Source organism: Montipora foliosa, chromosome 9 (genome assembly GCF_036669935.1).
Source record: "Montipora foliosa isolate CH-2021 chromosome 9, ASM3666993v2, whole genome shotgun sequence".
NCBI lineage: Eukaryota > Metazoa > Cnidaria > Anthozoa > Scleractinia > Acroporidae > Montipora > Montipora foliosa.
This window is the reverse complement of record NC_090877.1, coordinates 25,481,282-25,496,281: the sequence shown is the minus strand read 5'-3', so window position 1 is coordinate 25,496,281 and position 15,000 is coordinate 25,481,282. Positions and strand designations below refer to the sequence as shown.

General features: G+C 40.1%; 1 protein-coding gene across 2 annotated transcripts in view; it reads left to right on the top strand.

Moving 5' to 3' along the window:
• Positions 1 to 14,036, top strand: part of LOC137969500 (caspase recruitment domain-containing protein 9-like) — an 18,559-nt gene extending 4,523 nt beyond the window's left edge. The window contains exons 2-5 of one of the 2 annotated variants that reach the window (XM_068815784.1): positions 2,581 to 2,622; positions 8,617 to 9,734; positions 11,114 to 12,128; positions 13,723 to 14,036. In XM_068815784.1, the coding sequence (XP_068671885.1) occupies positions 2,581 to 2,622; positions 8,617 to 9,734; positions 11,114 to 12,115 (2,162 nt within the window). In that variant the 3' untranslated portion in view covers positions 12,116 to 12,128; positions 13,723 to 14,036. Of the gene's footprint in view, positions 1 to 2,580; positions 2,623 to 8,616; positions 9,735 to 11,113; positions 12,129 to 12,654; positions 13,701 to 13,722 lie in introns of those variants that run through there. The other variant, XM_068815783.1, reaches the window with a different exon arrangement.
• Positions 14,037 to 15,000: the final 964 nt, after the last annotated feature.

The window sequence follows — 15,000 nt, the reverse complement described above, 5'->3', positions numbered from 1 at the left end:
AACTGAATTTATTTTGTCCAAGCGTTCAGCACAGAAAAGTAATCTTAGGTCTTTAATACCACAAGCTGAAAAGACTTGCAAGTAATAGTTTCATTTTAGAGTAATTTTCAGTAGTTGTCTACTTGTAGAATTCCAAATAAATAGTTAATGATTACGTCTAACAAGTTGTCACGTTCATAGATGCAGTACAGTGGAATTAGATCGTTATATCGAGGTATCGTTATAACGAGACTCCCGATATAACGATATTGCCTTAAAATAACCGAAAATATCTTTATATCGAGGTAAAATTAACATGTGCTTTTTTACTACTGTACATATTGTTTACTTAAACTTGTAGTGAGTATCAAATGACTCACAATATGCAAAGCATTAGACGTTATCAAGGTTACCCAACAAAGTCTGTGGTATGAATCGTAAAAGGGAAACAAAACAAAACAAAACTTAAACATTTGAAGTTGTATCTGTGTACTGATGCTGTAATATCGTTATATCGGGGAAGATTTTACGCTCGGTACGCTAAGAACTCAGCGTTATATCGGGAATATCGTTATATTGAAGATCGTTATATCGGGGTTCTGTCCCATACACTTTACTGTAACTTTTGCCGGGACATAGCATGTTTATCTTTTTACCAGGGATATCGTTATATCGAGGATCGTTTTATCGGGGTTCCACTGTAATAACATTTCCCTATCGCACGAACCATCCACCCTCCCCCCTCAGTTGCTACCTGTACCAAACCTGTACCCCAACAAACATCGAACGCACTCGCCTAAGCTTCGATTACCCCTAGTTATACTTTAAAATGTTAAGAACAACCTGGAAGGAGAACGTCCCATGCATGTGCACCTTTTCGTTTCATTGTCATTCACCTAGCCAATCATATCACGAATTAGCCATTTTTATCAATTAAAGGTATTGACGGACGTAAAGCCAATTCAAGTTTACTCACGCGTAGGCGCGTTAAAAAATCCACCCTAATGCTGATTTGCATGTGTTTTCATTTGTATCCGCTTTTGAGAGCGCTTTCAAATCGATGCGTTTTCGATAAAAACGCTCAGCGTTTTGGTGTGGAGAGAAGGTCTAAACGCATCGAAATAAATGCGTTTTGAAACAAACGCGTTAGTGTGGACGGGGGCCTACTAGAGCACATTTAGGGGTGTAAAACAGCAAAACAAATTTAACACGATGTTTCAATGTCACCGTGACATAATTTGTCAAGTTGAGAAGTGAATAAAGTTGTACTGACACTGTCTGATTTATTAAATGCGCTTCATAAAGAATACACCTTTCTTCGGTTTCTGACGCCATATTGGTTTGAGGGGAGGGGGGATGGGGTTGAGGAAACGCGACTTAAATTACAGTGAATGTATGGGATTTTTGCTGAATTCAAACCTCTGTAACTCCGCTACAAAGCGGCAGATTTTAAAATTTTTAAAATTCTTGTAGTCACTTTATCAATGTCATTCACTCAACGGAAAATTAGATCATTGGCAGATTGCGCAAGGCGATAGAAGTCTCATGTCGCTTCAAATTTCGCGGAAATTTGCATAGTGTTGATTGCAAGGCCGAGTTTATATAAAATTTACAAATTTCGTTTGCGGTTGCTATAGCTTGATTCTGATCGCCATACTTCACGAAACTAATCTCAATAGAGGTGCATTTTGAGAGGTATTCTTTCTATCCTTAACTGTCAGACCTTAAAGGATTTATAATGGTTCAAAGTCGCCAAAATTCCCTTACATTCACTGCATTTTGAGCTGTGTTTGCTCCCCCCCCCCAACCAAAATGGCGTCAGAAACCGTGGAAAGGTTCATTTAAACAAGCCTCCACACAAAGTATCGTAATTTATTTAGCACACCATTATTTTTACAAATGCTTTCACCTCTAACTGTATATTTTTCAGCGCAATTTTATTGGTCTTCACTTGAAAGTGATGACACGATGACTCCTAAACATTGTGTTAAATTTGTTTCGGTAGTTTTTATCTTTTGATAAAAATTAATGGCAACCAAAAAACACTGTTTATCCTCCCCACACGACATACGGCCACCCCCTTTTTTTTTCGTTTACCGTCGAATGCGTTTCCTGATATCGGGTCGGTCGGTCGGATTGAGAAAAAAAAGCCTAAAAAAAAGCATTCTCGGAATCGGAGCCGTGGTACCCCAGCATAATAGCTGTGGATCCAGGAAAACAACAAGACATGAAGACATGAACCCAAAATCAATATGGCGGAGAAGTTGGTGAAGGTTGTTGCAAAATTAAGACAGCGTGGGGAAAAGGATCAACCACCGAAACTCCTATGCTACATAAAATGGCTTAAAAACGTCGTTAGCTTTTTTTTTTTGTTTTGAAAATGCCAAAAATTTGGGTCGGTCGGACGACGCGAAACGGAGAAAAGAAGGGGATGGCCTAATGACCAAGGGCTTTGCTTCTGTACTAACTGTCACAGATTACCTTTTTGTATTTTATCGGTTGAAAGCCTATCATTTGAAAGTTACGAAATTTGTAGACCCGTCTGGTTTTGTCCTGGAAGGTGTTTGCTAAAAATTAATTATTTTATCTTTATTTTTCTAGGACCAAGCCCACTCATGATGGGAGGAGAGAATTTCTTCTTAGGTAACTGTTACTGAGACATTTCTAACAGTAAAAATGTGTTTTAATCCAAGTTAGTCATCTTTCAATATTTCGAAAATTTTAAGCCTGAGACTTACGACTTTTCAGACTTTCCTGAATAAAACACCATTTTAAAGCCTTTCCGCCAAATTTCTACACTTACCGGTAAATTCTGAAAGAGGAAGCCACAGGAAATTCTTTAACAAACCTTGTGTGATAGAAAATACTTACTGCAGTCAGTTTGGCTAAAGCACCACTGGCTCTATCAGTTCCAGGTTTCCCAGAAATAGCGGCAAATTGGTATACCGTAAACACACTCGCAGATAAGCCGCACCCCGAGTTTAGCAACTTAGATTTTGGAAAAAAAATTGAAAGAAATTAAAATAAATCAAAAGTGGAGTCTTGACAAAGATGTCTTACATGTAAATGCACTGTTTCTTCACGTTTCTTGCACTTTTGACTTTTTAATAGTATGAAAATCCGACTAGGACATAAATTTGATCTTTCTCTGGCATTTTTAATCCAGTATTTTTCATTCCTGTCCATTTCTTATTAGAATTTACATACAACAACACCTGACGAACGTTTCGGTTCGTTTTAGCTTAGTAACCAGGCATTCTCGCTCGTGGTGGATCGAAGTGAGCGGTCATCGTCGACATTGTAAACAACTTTGTGGTGGAATGGAGATTCCCTGCCGAGTGAAGTTCACCTGCTCAAGAAAGGCAATGTTAAACCGGTTAAAAGATCTTTTAACGAATAAGGTTTAATAATTGTGTAAGCTCAAACAAAAACAGCTCTTTTAGGAGCCACCAAACTCGCAAAAGCAATGATCAATGCGTAATGTGGTGTTGTTTTATGAAGTTCTTTTTTATTTGCTGCACAGATCAATAATGCAGACTGAAGAATTTTCGCTAAACTTGTTAATTTATGCAAATTTACGGCATGGTGTCTGGATGTTCTCGCAGATAAGACGCATCCCCGATTTGCATCCCCGATTTGATCCGAAATTTTTGAGCAAAAAGGTGCGGCTTATACGCCGGTGTTTACGGCAAATGGTCTCAGTTAAGACATATCCGTTGTTGCTATGTGGATCGTGCTTTCGTGCTGAATAGAGGGGTCCCCAAAGAGTTCTTCAATCCCGTCATCCCGACCAAAATTTTCCCTTTATCCCGAACGTTTTATCGGCCAATCTCGATACCGGTCATGACGTCACAGCATGATGTCCAAAACTCGTCTTGACGATCTTAAAACAAATCCTCATGAAAGACTGGCATTTAATAGAGCGACAACCATTGCTCATAGAAATCTACAGGAACCCGCCCGTCATGTTACAAAAGAGGGTCGGTCAGACAAATATATACTCGTGACAGCGAACTGAAACTACAAAACTGAAAGGCTAAAACACGCGTTAAGAAGTCGTGTAGGCCTGTCACTCCCGTACACTTAAATTTCCGGTTGTTTCCGTCGTTGCCGAGGGCGAAAGTTGAGTTTATTTTTGGCTGTCAGAAATCCCGGATCTCGGGGCTTCAAAGTGACGATTTTCCGGATTTCCGGATCCCGCTTCGTAATAATGCTAAATCCCGCGTCCCGCCATAAATGTGGTCCCGAGTCCTGATCCTATATTTCCTTAGGATCCCGAATCCCGGGCTCTAAAAGAGCCAAATCTCGGATGCCGAAAACCCTATTGGAGACCCTCTAAATAGACCGATTTTTTTGCGGCAGTATCAAAAACTAAGCATTCGAAAACGTATACCGAAGGAGCCGGGAAAATCCTATGGGTCGAATCGAGGCAGCAAAAAGTCGCCAACGAAGAACTTATAAAGAAAGCGGCCATTAAGCGTTTTAAAATCAGTGCAAAGATCTCTGCGTTATGCCTATTCGCGTAATGACTTGAAGTGGGTTTTCGCCCTTCAGCTTTGGATCGATGCATTCACAATTTTGAAATTACTATAATTGCATTTTGTCATAGATGTACCTCCATAGATTTCACTATCTTCTTACAACCGATGATGCGTTTCCGTCACCGGTATCCTCCGGTCCACATTGTTCGAAATCGAACGCAAAACACTTGGAAAATGGTTAGAAATCAACCGTTAGTAACAGCTGTTTAGCACCAAGACATGGAAACATCGCTTCGAGAAAAAGTGGAAAACAAATCTATTTTCAGAAGTTGGTAAGAATTTTCCGAATTTGTTTTGGGTTCTTTCTCGATTCTGCTGACGCGGCGCTTTACTACAATATAAATGTAAACATTAATATTTAACTATAAAAAAATGCCATAAACATATCTAAACATGATAAAAAATACTAAAACTTTGCTAAAAACAACGTTTCGACGTTGGCAAAACGTCATTATCAAGCCTCAATTGTGTGCTCATGAAAATCGGTTGTACTGTAAAGCCAATCTTATGACGGAGATCGCGTATTATAGGTGTTTACGGACCGCAATGACTGCCACTTGATCTTTGAATGGAGGACTAAATCTCACTGTGCCACAGTCATTGGTGTTTCTGACCGCCCTGTTTTCTGAGTAGAATTAATTAGGCCAACAGGATAGTCCGAAAACAAGTACGCGATCTTAGTCATAAGATTGGTTTAACAGTACCGGTTTTCGTGAGCAAGATCAACCCAAAGAAATCAAGCTTAGCCATGTGTTGTTAATTATTTTATATGTGATCTGTGCGATGCAGATTATGTTTGGGTATACAGCCCGATACCTTCACCAATGTATTGCTGAACACAGAAATTCCGCAATACTCCGATTGCAGAAAAAAGCGGAAGTTGCATGCAAGTGAGGGTTAATAGCGGAGAAAACAAACAAGAACGAGGTTGCAGGCAAATTTAAAGCTACTTCAGGCCTGCAAATTGTTACCAAGGAGAAAAAAATTGGTCACAAATGTTGCACAACTCCAAACTGTAATAACCAAAGTGAAAATCGACCCGATTTATAGTTTCGTGCGTTTCCATCGGACACAACAACTGAAGAAGTGGGAAATTCGTATGAAAAGAGGAGATGGCTTCACGCTCAAATAAACCAAGTCTTGAACGGGTCAAAAAACCCAAAACTCATCAATCAGTTGCAAACTTCTGGCGCAACCAACATTGCGTCCAGGAAACCTCTTGAAAGGAAATTTATCTTCAAAATTAATAGAATCAGTATTATCGCGTACATGCAAAACTGAAATAAGTTAATTTTGGGGCATTAGGCTCTACATATTTCCAGAATTCTAATAAAGTTATATAGTCTGGAAATCCAGTATAAAATTTTATATCTTCATTACTACTTGAAATCTTTCCAGACCAAACTTGGAAATCCTTTCTTTTGCTTTAATTAAATTCTTATGATTCTTGAAGTAGCCTTCCATTTTCCATCTTTCCCACTTCTTCAGTTGTTGTGTCCGATGGAAACGCACGAAACAATAGATCGGGTCGATTTTCACTCTGGTTATTACAGTTTGGAGTTGTGTTTCTCCTTGGTAACAATTTGCACGGCTGAAGTAGCTTTAAATTTGCCTACAACCTCGTTCTTGTTTGTTTTGTCTGACATTTTTCCTGCCGCGAGGGCTATGCAACTTCTGGTATTTTCTGGAACCGGAGTATTGGCCGACATTTGTTGGAAGCTCCCGGTAGGAAGGATCTTTTGAAAGAAAACCAATTTAAGGTCTTAAAAAAGTACTAAGGCACACTTAATTGGGTTTGCTTAGTCTACGAAATGCTCAAGCCTAATAGGCCACTTGCACTAAGAGGTCACGTGACCAATGCTTCCCTTAAACAGTGAGTTGTAATCTTGCTGTTGCCAAAAATTGACAGAACACATAAAAATTATCTTACACGCGAAATTTGAGAGGAAACACATTTAAGGGAGATATTTTATGGTACTTTGATTTTTCAACAAAGTAGCATGATTTGTCTTGGCTGCCATGTCATGTTGGAGGGCATACTCATGCCCTCCAACATGGCGGCCAAAACTACTTTTTGCTTATATCTTGTTAAATGTTTGATAGTTGAGTTCAGATGTGCCATAAACGTTACCACATCATCTTTTCAACATTTTCCTTGAAGTTCAAGTGCAAAATTTGTGTCAGAAAGCGATAGTTCATAATTTTAAAAAATCAAGTTTTGGTCACGTGACCAGTTACGGACTTTCTCATTTTAAGCAAATGGTGCGGGTTTCAAAAACCAAATCACTATTATTTTGTTTAAGAGATGACCCACTAAAAGTGTTTCGAAGGCAAAATCATGTAACTTTCATTTTCATAAAAACGATGTCACATGACCTCTTAGTGCAAGTGGCCTATTTGAATATCCAGACGGATTCCATACGTGCCAAACTTTTTAATTTTCATTGTACCTTTCTTTTACTATACAGGCTCCTTATCAGCTATTGCTCTTTTAGTATTTATAGATTGTGATTTTCAAATAACTTTGACTTGATAATGACGTTTAGTATTACTAGTATTAGTTTAGTATTATTAGTTTTTAGTATTTTTTAACATGTTTAGATATGTTTTATCGCAGTTTTTTTATAGTTAAATAATCATGTTTACATTTATATTGTAGTTAAAGCGTTGCGTCAGCAGCATCGACAAAGAACGGAAAACAAATTCGGAAAATTCTTACCAATTTTTAAAGAGGGATTTGTTTTCCACTTTGAATTTTTTATTGTTTTGTCTGTTTATCCTGGTACTGATGCCGTAGTTTCCATGTCTTGGTGCAAAACCGGACGATCAGCTGAATTCTAACGGTTGATTTCACTTCACAGTATCTTCTAAAAACTGATGACGCATTTCCGTCACTGGTATTCAACTAGTCAAGTGGTTGTCAGTTTCATCCCAAATCTCTTTTTGTACTCTCGGCACTTCGTGCCTCGTACGGGACGCTTGGCTTTCCGGAGTTCGTCGCGCGTCGCATCTTAGAACTGATGACGCATTTCCCTCACCGGTATCCTCCGGTCCACATTGAACTAGTCACGTGGTGGTCAGTTTCATCCCTTTTCTCTTTTTGTACTCTCGGCACTTCGCTTTCCGGAGTTCGTCCCCCGAACGACGAACATTGACGCGGATAGGATTTCAACCGTAACACGATCATTTGTGTGTAGTTTGATCACGTAGGGTTATTCAAATTGACATTCTTTTCTAGAATTTTCACATAGCCAGTGTCAATGTCATGGTCAGTGGTTTCGGCGTGATCTTTTATTGCCGACTCTTTGTTATTATTAGTTCCTGAATTATGCTCCCCGCCACGTGAATTCCAATTATCTCTTTGTTTCCCCAATTTATGTGAAATCACATGATCGGCATTTAACCTTGTACACAATGCCTTTTGTTGACACTGGCTATGTGAAAATTCTAGAAAAGAATGTCAATAATTGGCACAAAAGAATCTTTTTGGAATCATGGCACTCCACAATAGACGAAAATGCGGTGAACGAGCGGAAGCCATTCCCTTCTGTCTCTAAGACATTATTGAAGCCCTAGGGGATAAAGTAACTTCTTATTTTAGTTTTAGCATATTACTCTCGAACAGCATATTTTAGTCACTCTGATGAAGACCGCAGTTGCAGTCGAAAATTCAGTTTTTAATAATTTTTTATCTAGATCAGTTTCAACGTTTTTATAAACACCTTTTATCATATAATGGATACTGATCGCTCATCAAGTATTTAAGGGAATGGACTAAAAACGACTGCACAATTATGTAACAAAAACGAAAATTCTATACTTTTTTCATAGAAGAGATGTTTATGTTTCTTTAAAGTGGAACAAAACCGGCAAAACTTGTGCGATTCCGTTCAGTGCCTGTTTGGAATGTCGTTCAAGGTTGATAATTTACGAGTGAGATCGTGTTAATTTTTTCAAGGGTTTCTCCCAAGGACAAAAGAAATGATATCTTCCGGTAGACGAGTTAAAAGCTCAGAAGAAAAAGCAAAATTAGTTTTGACTGCCAGATAATCGTAACATTTCTTACAGTTTGTTCAATTGCCTTTTTCCCAACCAGGATCAAATAATTATGGACCTGACGTTGACATAATGAGCAATCATTTAAAACGCACCATGTCCGACTTGCAAGATTTGACGATCCGATACGATGAAGTGTTAAAAGAAAAGGCTGTGCTGGAAAAGAGGTTGAGTAGAACTTCCAAAGAGTTGTTCGAGAAGAATCAGCTCATTGACGAACTGGAAAAACGGTACTTCGACACGGAAGCCATGTTGATGGAGTCACATTCTAGCGCTAAAAAGGTGGTGGAAGGCGCTGCGCAACATCAACAAGAACAGAAAAGAGAAATTCTTGAAAGAACACATTTCATAATCGCCCTGCAAATGAAGCTTCTCTCCACCAAAGAGGAGGTAGACAAATTGAAAGAGAAGCTAGAGGAAAGCAACAACGAGAAAGAAAATCTTCTGAACCGCTTCTCTCAGATTTCAAAGAATTACGACAACCAGAGACGAGAATCGATGAAGCTGACGGAAAAGCTTGAACATCAAAAAGATAACATCCAACGAGCCGAGGAACTGAAGGTAAAAGTTCGACAGCTGCAGTTCAGCAATCAGAAGCTTAAACAAGAAAAAGACGAGGCTTTGAGGGAATTAGAAGATCTGAAGTGTTGGACAGAAGCACTAAAAGCCAGGTATGATATTGTTGAAGAAGACAGGAAACAAACTCAAGAAAGTCATGAAAGCACTGTTGCTGATTACTCTGAACTCCGGGACAAAGCGGACGAATTGGAGCTGAGGTTGACAATTTCTGGGCGAGAAATAGAAGACTTGAAAAAGCGGTGCAAAGATTACGAACAGACCTCAAACACGTATCGAGAGCAACGAGATTTGTATGAGAAGGCGTGGAAGGAGACTGCGGTGGAACGAGATGAGGTGAGGAAAGACAGAGAAGAAACTATGTGCCGATTAACTGAAGTTGTCCGCAGTCGAGATGAAGCAGTTGACAGACAGATGGATTACAGCCGACAGTTTGAGCTGCAGTACAAGAAGACAGCTGAAGAACTACATCAAGTCAGGGAACTACTTTATCAGACCGAACTTGAGATGGAAGATCTGAGGAAAGTCAAGCTTCAAAGGAATTCATCAGATGTAAGCGATAGTTCCTTCGCTGCCGAGAAGGTAAGCGGAAAATGAAATGATGTTCATGTATTTGAGTGGGTGCACTTGTACCGCGTTTTGGATGGCATTGCTATCCAAACTGACTTGCATTTGTCGGGCTTTTTTTTTGCCCTGCGAGACTGACTTTCAACTATTCCACAGTACCTCTCACTGAGCATTAAAATACCAACAAATCCTAATTACGTCAAACGATCGAAGAAACCTTACTATCAGCTAAGAACTCTCCGGTCATCTCGTTTCCAGGGTATCCTCTTGCTTCAGGGAATAGATAGAGGGAAACCCTGGGAACGAGAATACATGTAACACAAGTTTGCCTGACGTAACCCTTGTTGCATTGTCGCTGGACGGCAAATTTGAATATCAAAGGAACATTATACGTCAATGGTTCCAAACAATGACATCGCTTTGAAGTACTCCCATGTCCAAATTTCTTTAGATTTCAAAACACTAAGTGACCTTGATTAATACAAAACTGTCTGTTTTAACTAGAATTTTCCTATTTAATGGTCCGCCATTACTAAGTTTAACATCTTGAGAGAGCAGGATCGACATATAGCGGATTGCGGATATGAAATCAAGTGAGGCTGTGATCCTAGAGTTATGAATGCAAACGACCATCTCTCAACATCAGTGGCTCAGGCTTCATAGCTCAGTTGGTTAGAGCGTTGCACCGGCATCTCGAGGTCACGGGTTTGCACCTCCTTCAAGTCCTGAATTCTTCAGGCTTCTCGACGCAATTGCTCAAATTGAGTCAAGAGACATAATGGCTCTTGATTGAGTTCATAACTGCGAGGATCAAAGCTTCACCTGATTTTATATCTGCAGTTCAATATATGATTCATTTCCTTCGTTGATTCATTCATCACGGGAACATTTGAACGCACAAATAACTAGCTCCCAACATCAGTGGCTTTATAGCTCAGTTGGTTAGAGCGTCGCACCGGCATGGCGAGGCCACGGGTTGTCAAACCCCGCTGAATTCTGGAATTTTTCAGGTGTCTCTACGCAATTACTAAAATTGCGTTCATAACTACGAGGATCATAGCTTCACTTAATTTCATATCCGCAGTTCAATATATGATTCATTTCAAGTATCATTTCGTTCGTTAATGCGTATATACGCTGCTGAATTAACATGCAGCACAGGAGTTTTGGGGTGTCAGACTTTTAAACTGGTCTTTTGCATACATAATAAGCTGCATTTAAAGGCTGATATTTTCAGCTAGGTAGTAAATGACGTCCTTTTCCCTAGATCCAATTCCTTGGTGCAATCGTTCAGTTTTGAATGCGAGTACGTAATGGCGGACGGTTATTTAAACATGGGAATTATAGTCAGCGCGACCACTGATCATTTGTTAATTGATCTTTTTTTACGGCAGAAAACTGGAAAGAGCTTCCATATAGATACTGAGGCCGCCTGGGTAAAGAAGCTGGAACGAGGCGAAGAAATGGAAGAGAATTCGCCTGTGGAGAGTACTCACAGCAGTGAAGATTCATATGATTGGAGATCGCGCCGGAAGACAACTGAGATCATAGATAGTGTCAAAAAGCGTGTGGCCATGCACAAATCACCTACAAACGAACAAAACATTGATAGCGTAGAAGATTCTCCTAAAAAAAACCTGTCATTAGACAATAAGTTAGAAGAGCTGATACCAGAGAGGCGGAGTCTTTCACCCGCAGCCCAAAACTCCTTGAGTCTTGATAGAAATCGCGGCAGAAGCCTTTTCAAAAGTGCACCGACTTACAGCACCTTGGAGTGCATGTTTGGTCCATCTGTTAGCAACAGTCCTTCCATTTACAGTGCTTTTGACAGCAACAATTCCAAGTATTCGTCTTTTCGTTCTTGCCGCAGTGGTATTTCGGGGCTACCTCAAAAGCAGTCGGGTAATTTTGACAAATCCTCGGAATGTGCTTCGTTTGAAACAGCAGCTGACGGAGTTGTCGAAGACGATGAGAAGCCGAAAGCAAAACGTGGGTGCGAAGGACAAACAGAAAGCTCAACCAGGCCTGGCTATTTCATGAGCATTTCATCTCCATCGAAAATCTTAAATTTTGTGGGGGGGCATAAATCAACAGAGAGCTCAGGAAGCTCCTTTGATGAGAATGGAGACCACCTTGATAGCACGGTGTCAGAACACTTTAAAGATCCACCGTCAAATGTGCCGATGTCGAAAACTCTTGAGACAGGTGATGACGAGGAAAAGCGTAGATCAGAATTGGAAGAAATAGAAGAGGCCTTAAAGTCTCCTACTCTTCAAAAAAGTTCTTTTCGCAAGAGATCCGACGCTCTTTCTGAAGGCGGACCCAGAAGTTCATCGGCTCCGAACTCTCCTTCCCTTGGTATTCGTCAGCGAGCAGATGTTGAGGAAAATTCCTGACTTTAACTAGCAGGTTCGTTTCTCGGTTATGAGCTCTTTTGAATTCGTTGTGTTAAATTAAAAGAAAAAAACCCACTCCAGCATGCAAAAACGCAAATGCTGTCAGAACATCTGAGCCAAGGAAAAATTCATGAAACTGTCATCATCATCATCATAACCAGTGTTATTTCTCTTTCTTCTGATGGTCAGCTGAGCGAGTATTTCTGACCAATCAGATCGGTGAAAGCTTCAGTAAAGAAAACACTGTCTCACGCACTGAATCTGGAAGGGTCCTATCGAGAAGGGAGGTGTTGGCTGCTTTAAGTTTCTGTGGTGTTTTCTTGGACAGGGCAAACTATATTTTATTTTTCCAAGGCCGTTTTGTCGGTGAGAATTTTTTTGAACGTTTTGTCTTTAAGTAACTTAAAAGCAAAAATAAAAATGTTTTCAAAACGTAGATTTTAATTAAGTTAACCGCCCCAAAGATATACAAAAGAACAGTGCGGTGTCGTTTTTAAAGAAAAGAAGAGTGTTTTTGTATATATTTTTATATTTTGCAGAACTTATACCAGCTTTGAGTTGCCTCCCCTACCCTTGTTAAAGGTGAAACATGCAAAACTGTGAAGAAGATGGGGAGGGAGGGTGGTGCAGATCACGTGTCGTAGTTGTAGTGTTCTTCTTAAGGTTAGAATTCTTCAGGTCAGCATTACGTTCCATCCATTGCGTCCAAATGTTCCTTGGGCGTGAAATGAGATAAACGTTGCTCATTTAGAATTCAAAAATGTGATTTCTTTTCTCGCTAAAGCACGTGAATGTAAGGAGAAATGAAGAAGAGTATGGGAATCGAGTGTGTCGCATAATGCTGCATATTCTGACGAGACCAATCACAGTGCTTGGCAGCTAACCGTTTAAAATGTGGTCTAACACCTAAATAGTCCACATTTGTCCAAACGAAAAGCCGCTGTTTGTTTACCTCAGACCGTGAAAGTTTGGAGTACTACGTTGTGTAACCGCCATTGGCTGCTTTGATGGACCGGTTAACGCTAGCCAACGAATGTCCAGATCTTCTTGACATCGTAAATGGGGTAGCCTGGCAGCAAATTATCGTATCCTAGAAAAACTGGAAATTACGTTAGAGGTGAACTGTAGCATCATGTTAACTTAGCAAAGGTTGGAAAGGATTTAGAAGTTAGTGTGTATTCTACATTTCGTACTAGTAACAGCTATCACTAAGTGCCAACGAAACAGTCAATATAATACATAGTTTGCAGATTTGTATCAGAGTTCCAAAACAGAGGGTCCCCAATAGGGTTATTTAATCCCGCCAACCCGACCAAAATTTTCCCTTAATCCCGAAAGTTTTTATTGGCCAATCCCAGTCCCGGTCATGACGTCACAACATGATGTCCAAACCTCGTCGTCAACTACAACTACAGTTGATTTAGAATACGCATTGTTAGTCTTTTCCACCAACCATCATGATTCTATTGACCCTAATTGTAGCATTCACAATCACAGTTTTGAAACCGAAATGATGCGTGATTGTCCATTATTAGTTGTAATTGAATCTGTTGCTAATGTTTACGATCATCAACAAGAATACTTTTCTTCCTAACATTCCTATTTAGAATGAAAACGCTTCCCGTCAAGCTAAAAATGGCAAACTGCACAAAGCAGGCGTTACAAAAGGTGAGGAAAATGGTCACATGGTCAACACTACCTACAAACCCATGGAACAGACATGGGTACAAAAATGGTAGTCGCTTTTGCCAATATCTTCATGGCTAAGGTTGAAACAGAAATTTTAAACCAAAGCGCACTAAACCGCTCGTTTGGAAACGATATGCAGACGACATATTTTCGCCCTAGACTAGCTTAGACTTAAAATAGAGAGGAGATAATGCAGTTCATTGAACAAGCAAACAAACAACAAACTACAATTAAATTAACGGCTGAAATTTCAGATACAGAAACGGCATTTCTGGATACAAACATTTACAAAGGCTAAAGGTTCAACAGCAATTCAGTCCTTGATGTGCGCACGCACTTCAAACCTACTGAAACATTTCAATGAACGCACTTCTCCTCGTGTAACCTGCGATCAGGAGTACTTTTTCTTAGACATGGTGCGAAAAGGTACTGTTTCACGAAAAGTACGCTTGATCGCAGGTTACTCCTCGTGGCACCCAACGGGAGTCAAAAAGGTCTTCATCAAAGGCGAGGCTGTGAGACTTCTCAGAGCAAACTCTTCTAAAAGTATTTGGAGACCTCATCTAGAATTTTAAATCAGGCCTACGTGAAAGAGGTTATCCCGAGAATCTTGTTCAAAGGATCCCCTCAGAAGTGCAATTTAAATCAGGAAGTGGCACTCCTTCAAAAACCACAAGTGAGCAGACGAATCTTGGTATTCGTGACCCAATAACACCCAACAGTGACGAACTTAAAACAAATCCCTATGAAAGACTGGCATTAAATAGAGCGACGATCATTGCTCAAAGAAATCTACAGAAACCCGCCCTTCATATGTTACAAAACAGGGCGGTCAATCAAAGATATACTCGTGAGATCCAAATTACAAAACTGAAAGGCTAAAATACGCGCTAGGCGGCGGGGGAGTCGTGTAGGTTCACAGGCGCCCCAAGCTCAGTGAGAACTTTGTAACCGGCTTTGTAACCCTGCCCGGTTTACCAAACTGAGCCCTAACTGGGGTCCTAGACCGTAGGTTGTCAACGACACGCTTTTTTGAATGTGTTTTTGAAGTTTAGCAACACGAAGGAGGTGTGATTGTGATTGGATGAGAGAGACAATGCAGTCATGACGGGACCCAAGGGAATAAAGCAAGTGTCGTTACAAAGTTCAACCGTCCAACATTGCTGAGAAATCCATCTGCCGAAAATGTTTTTGGT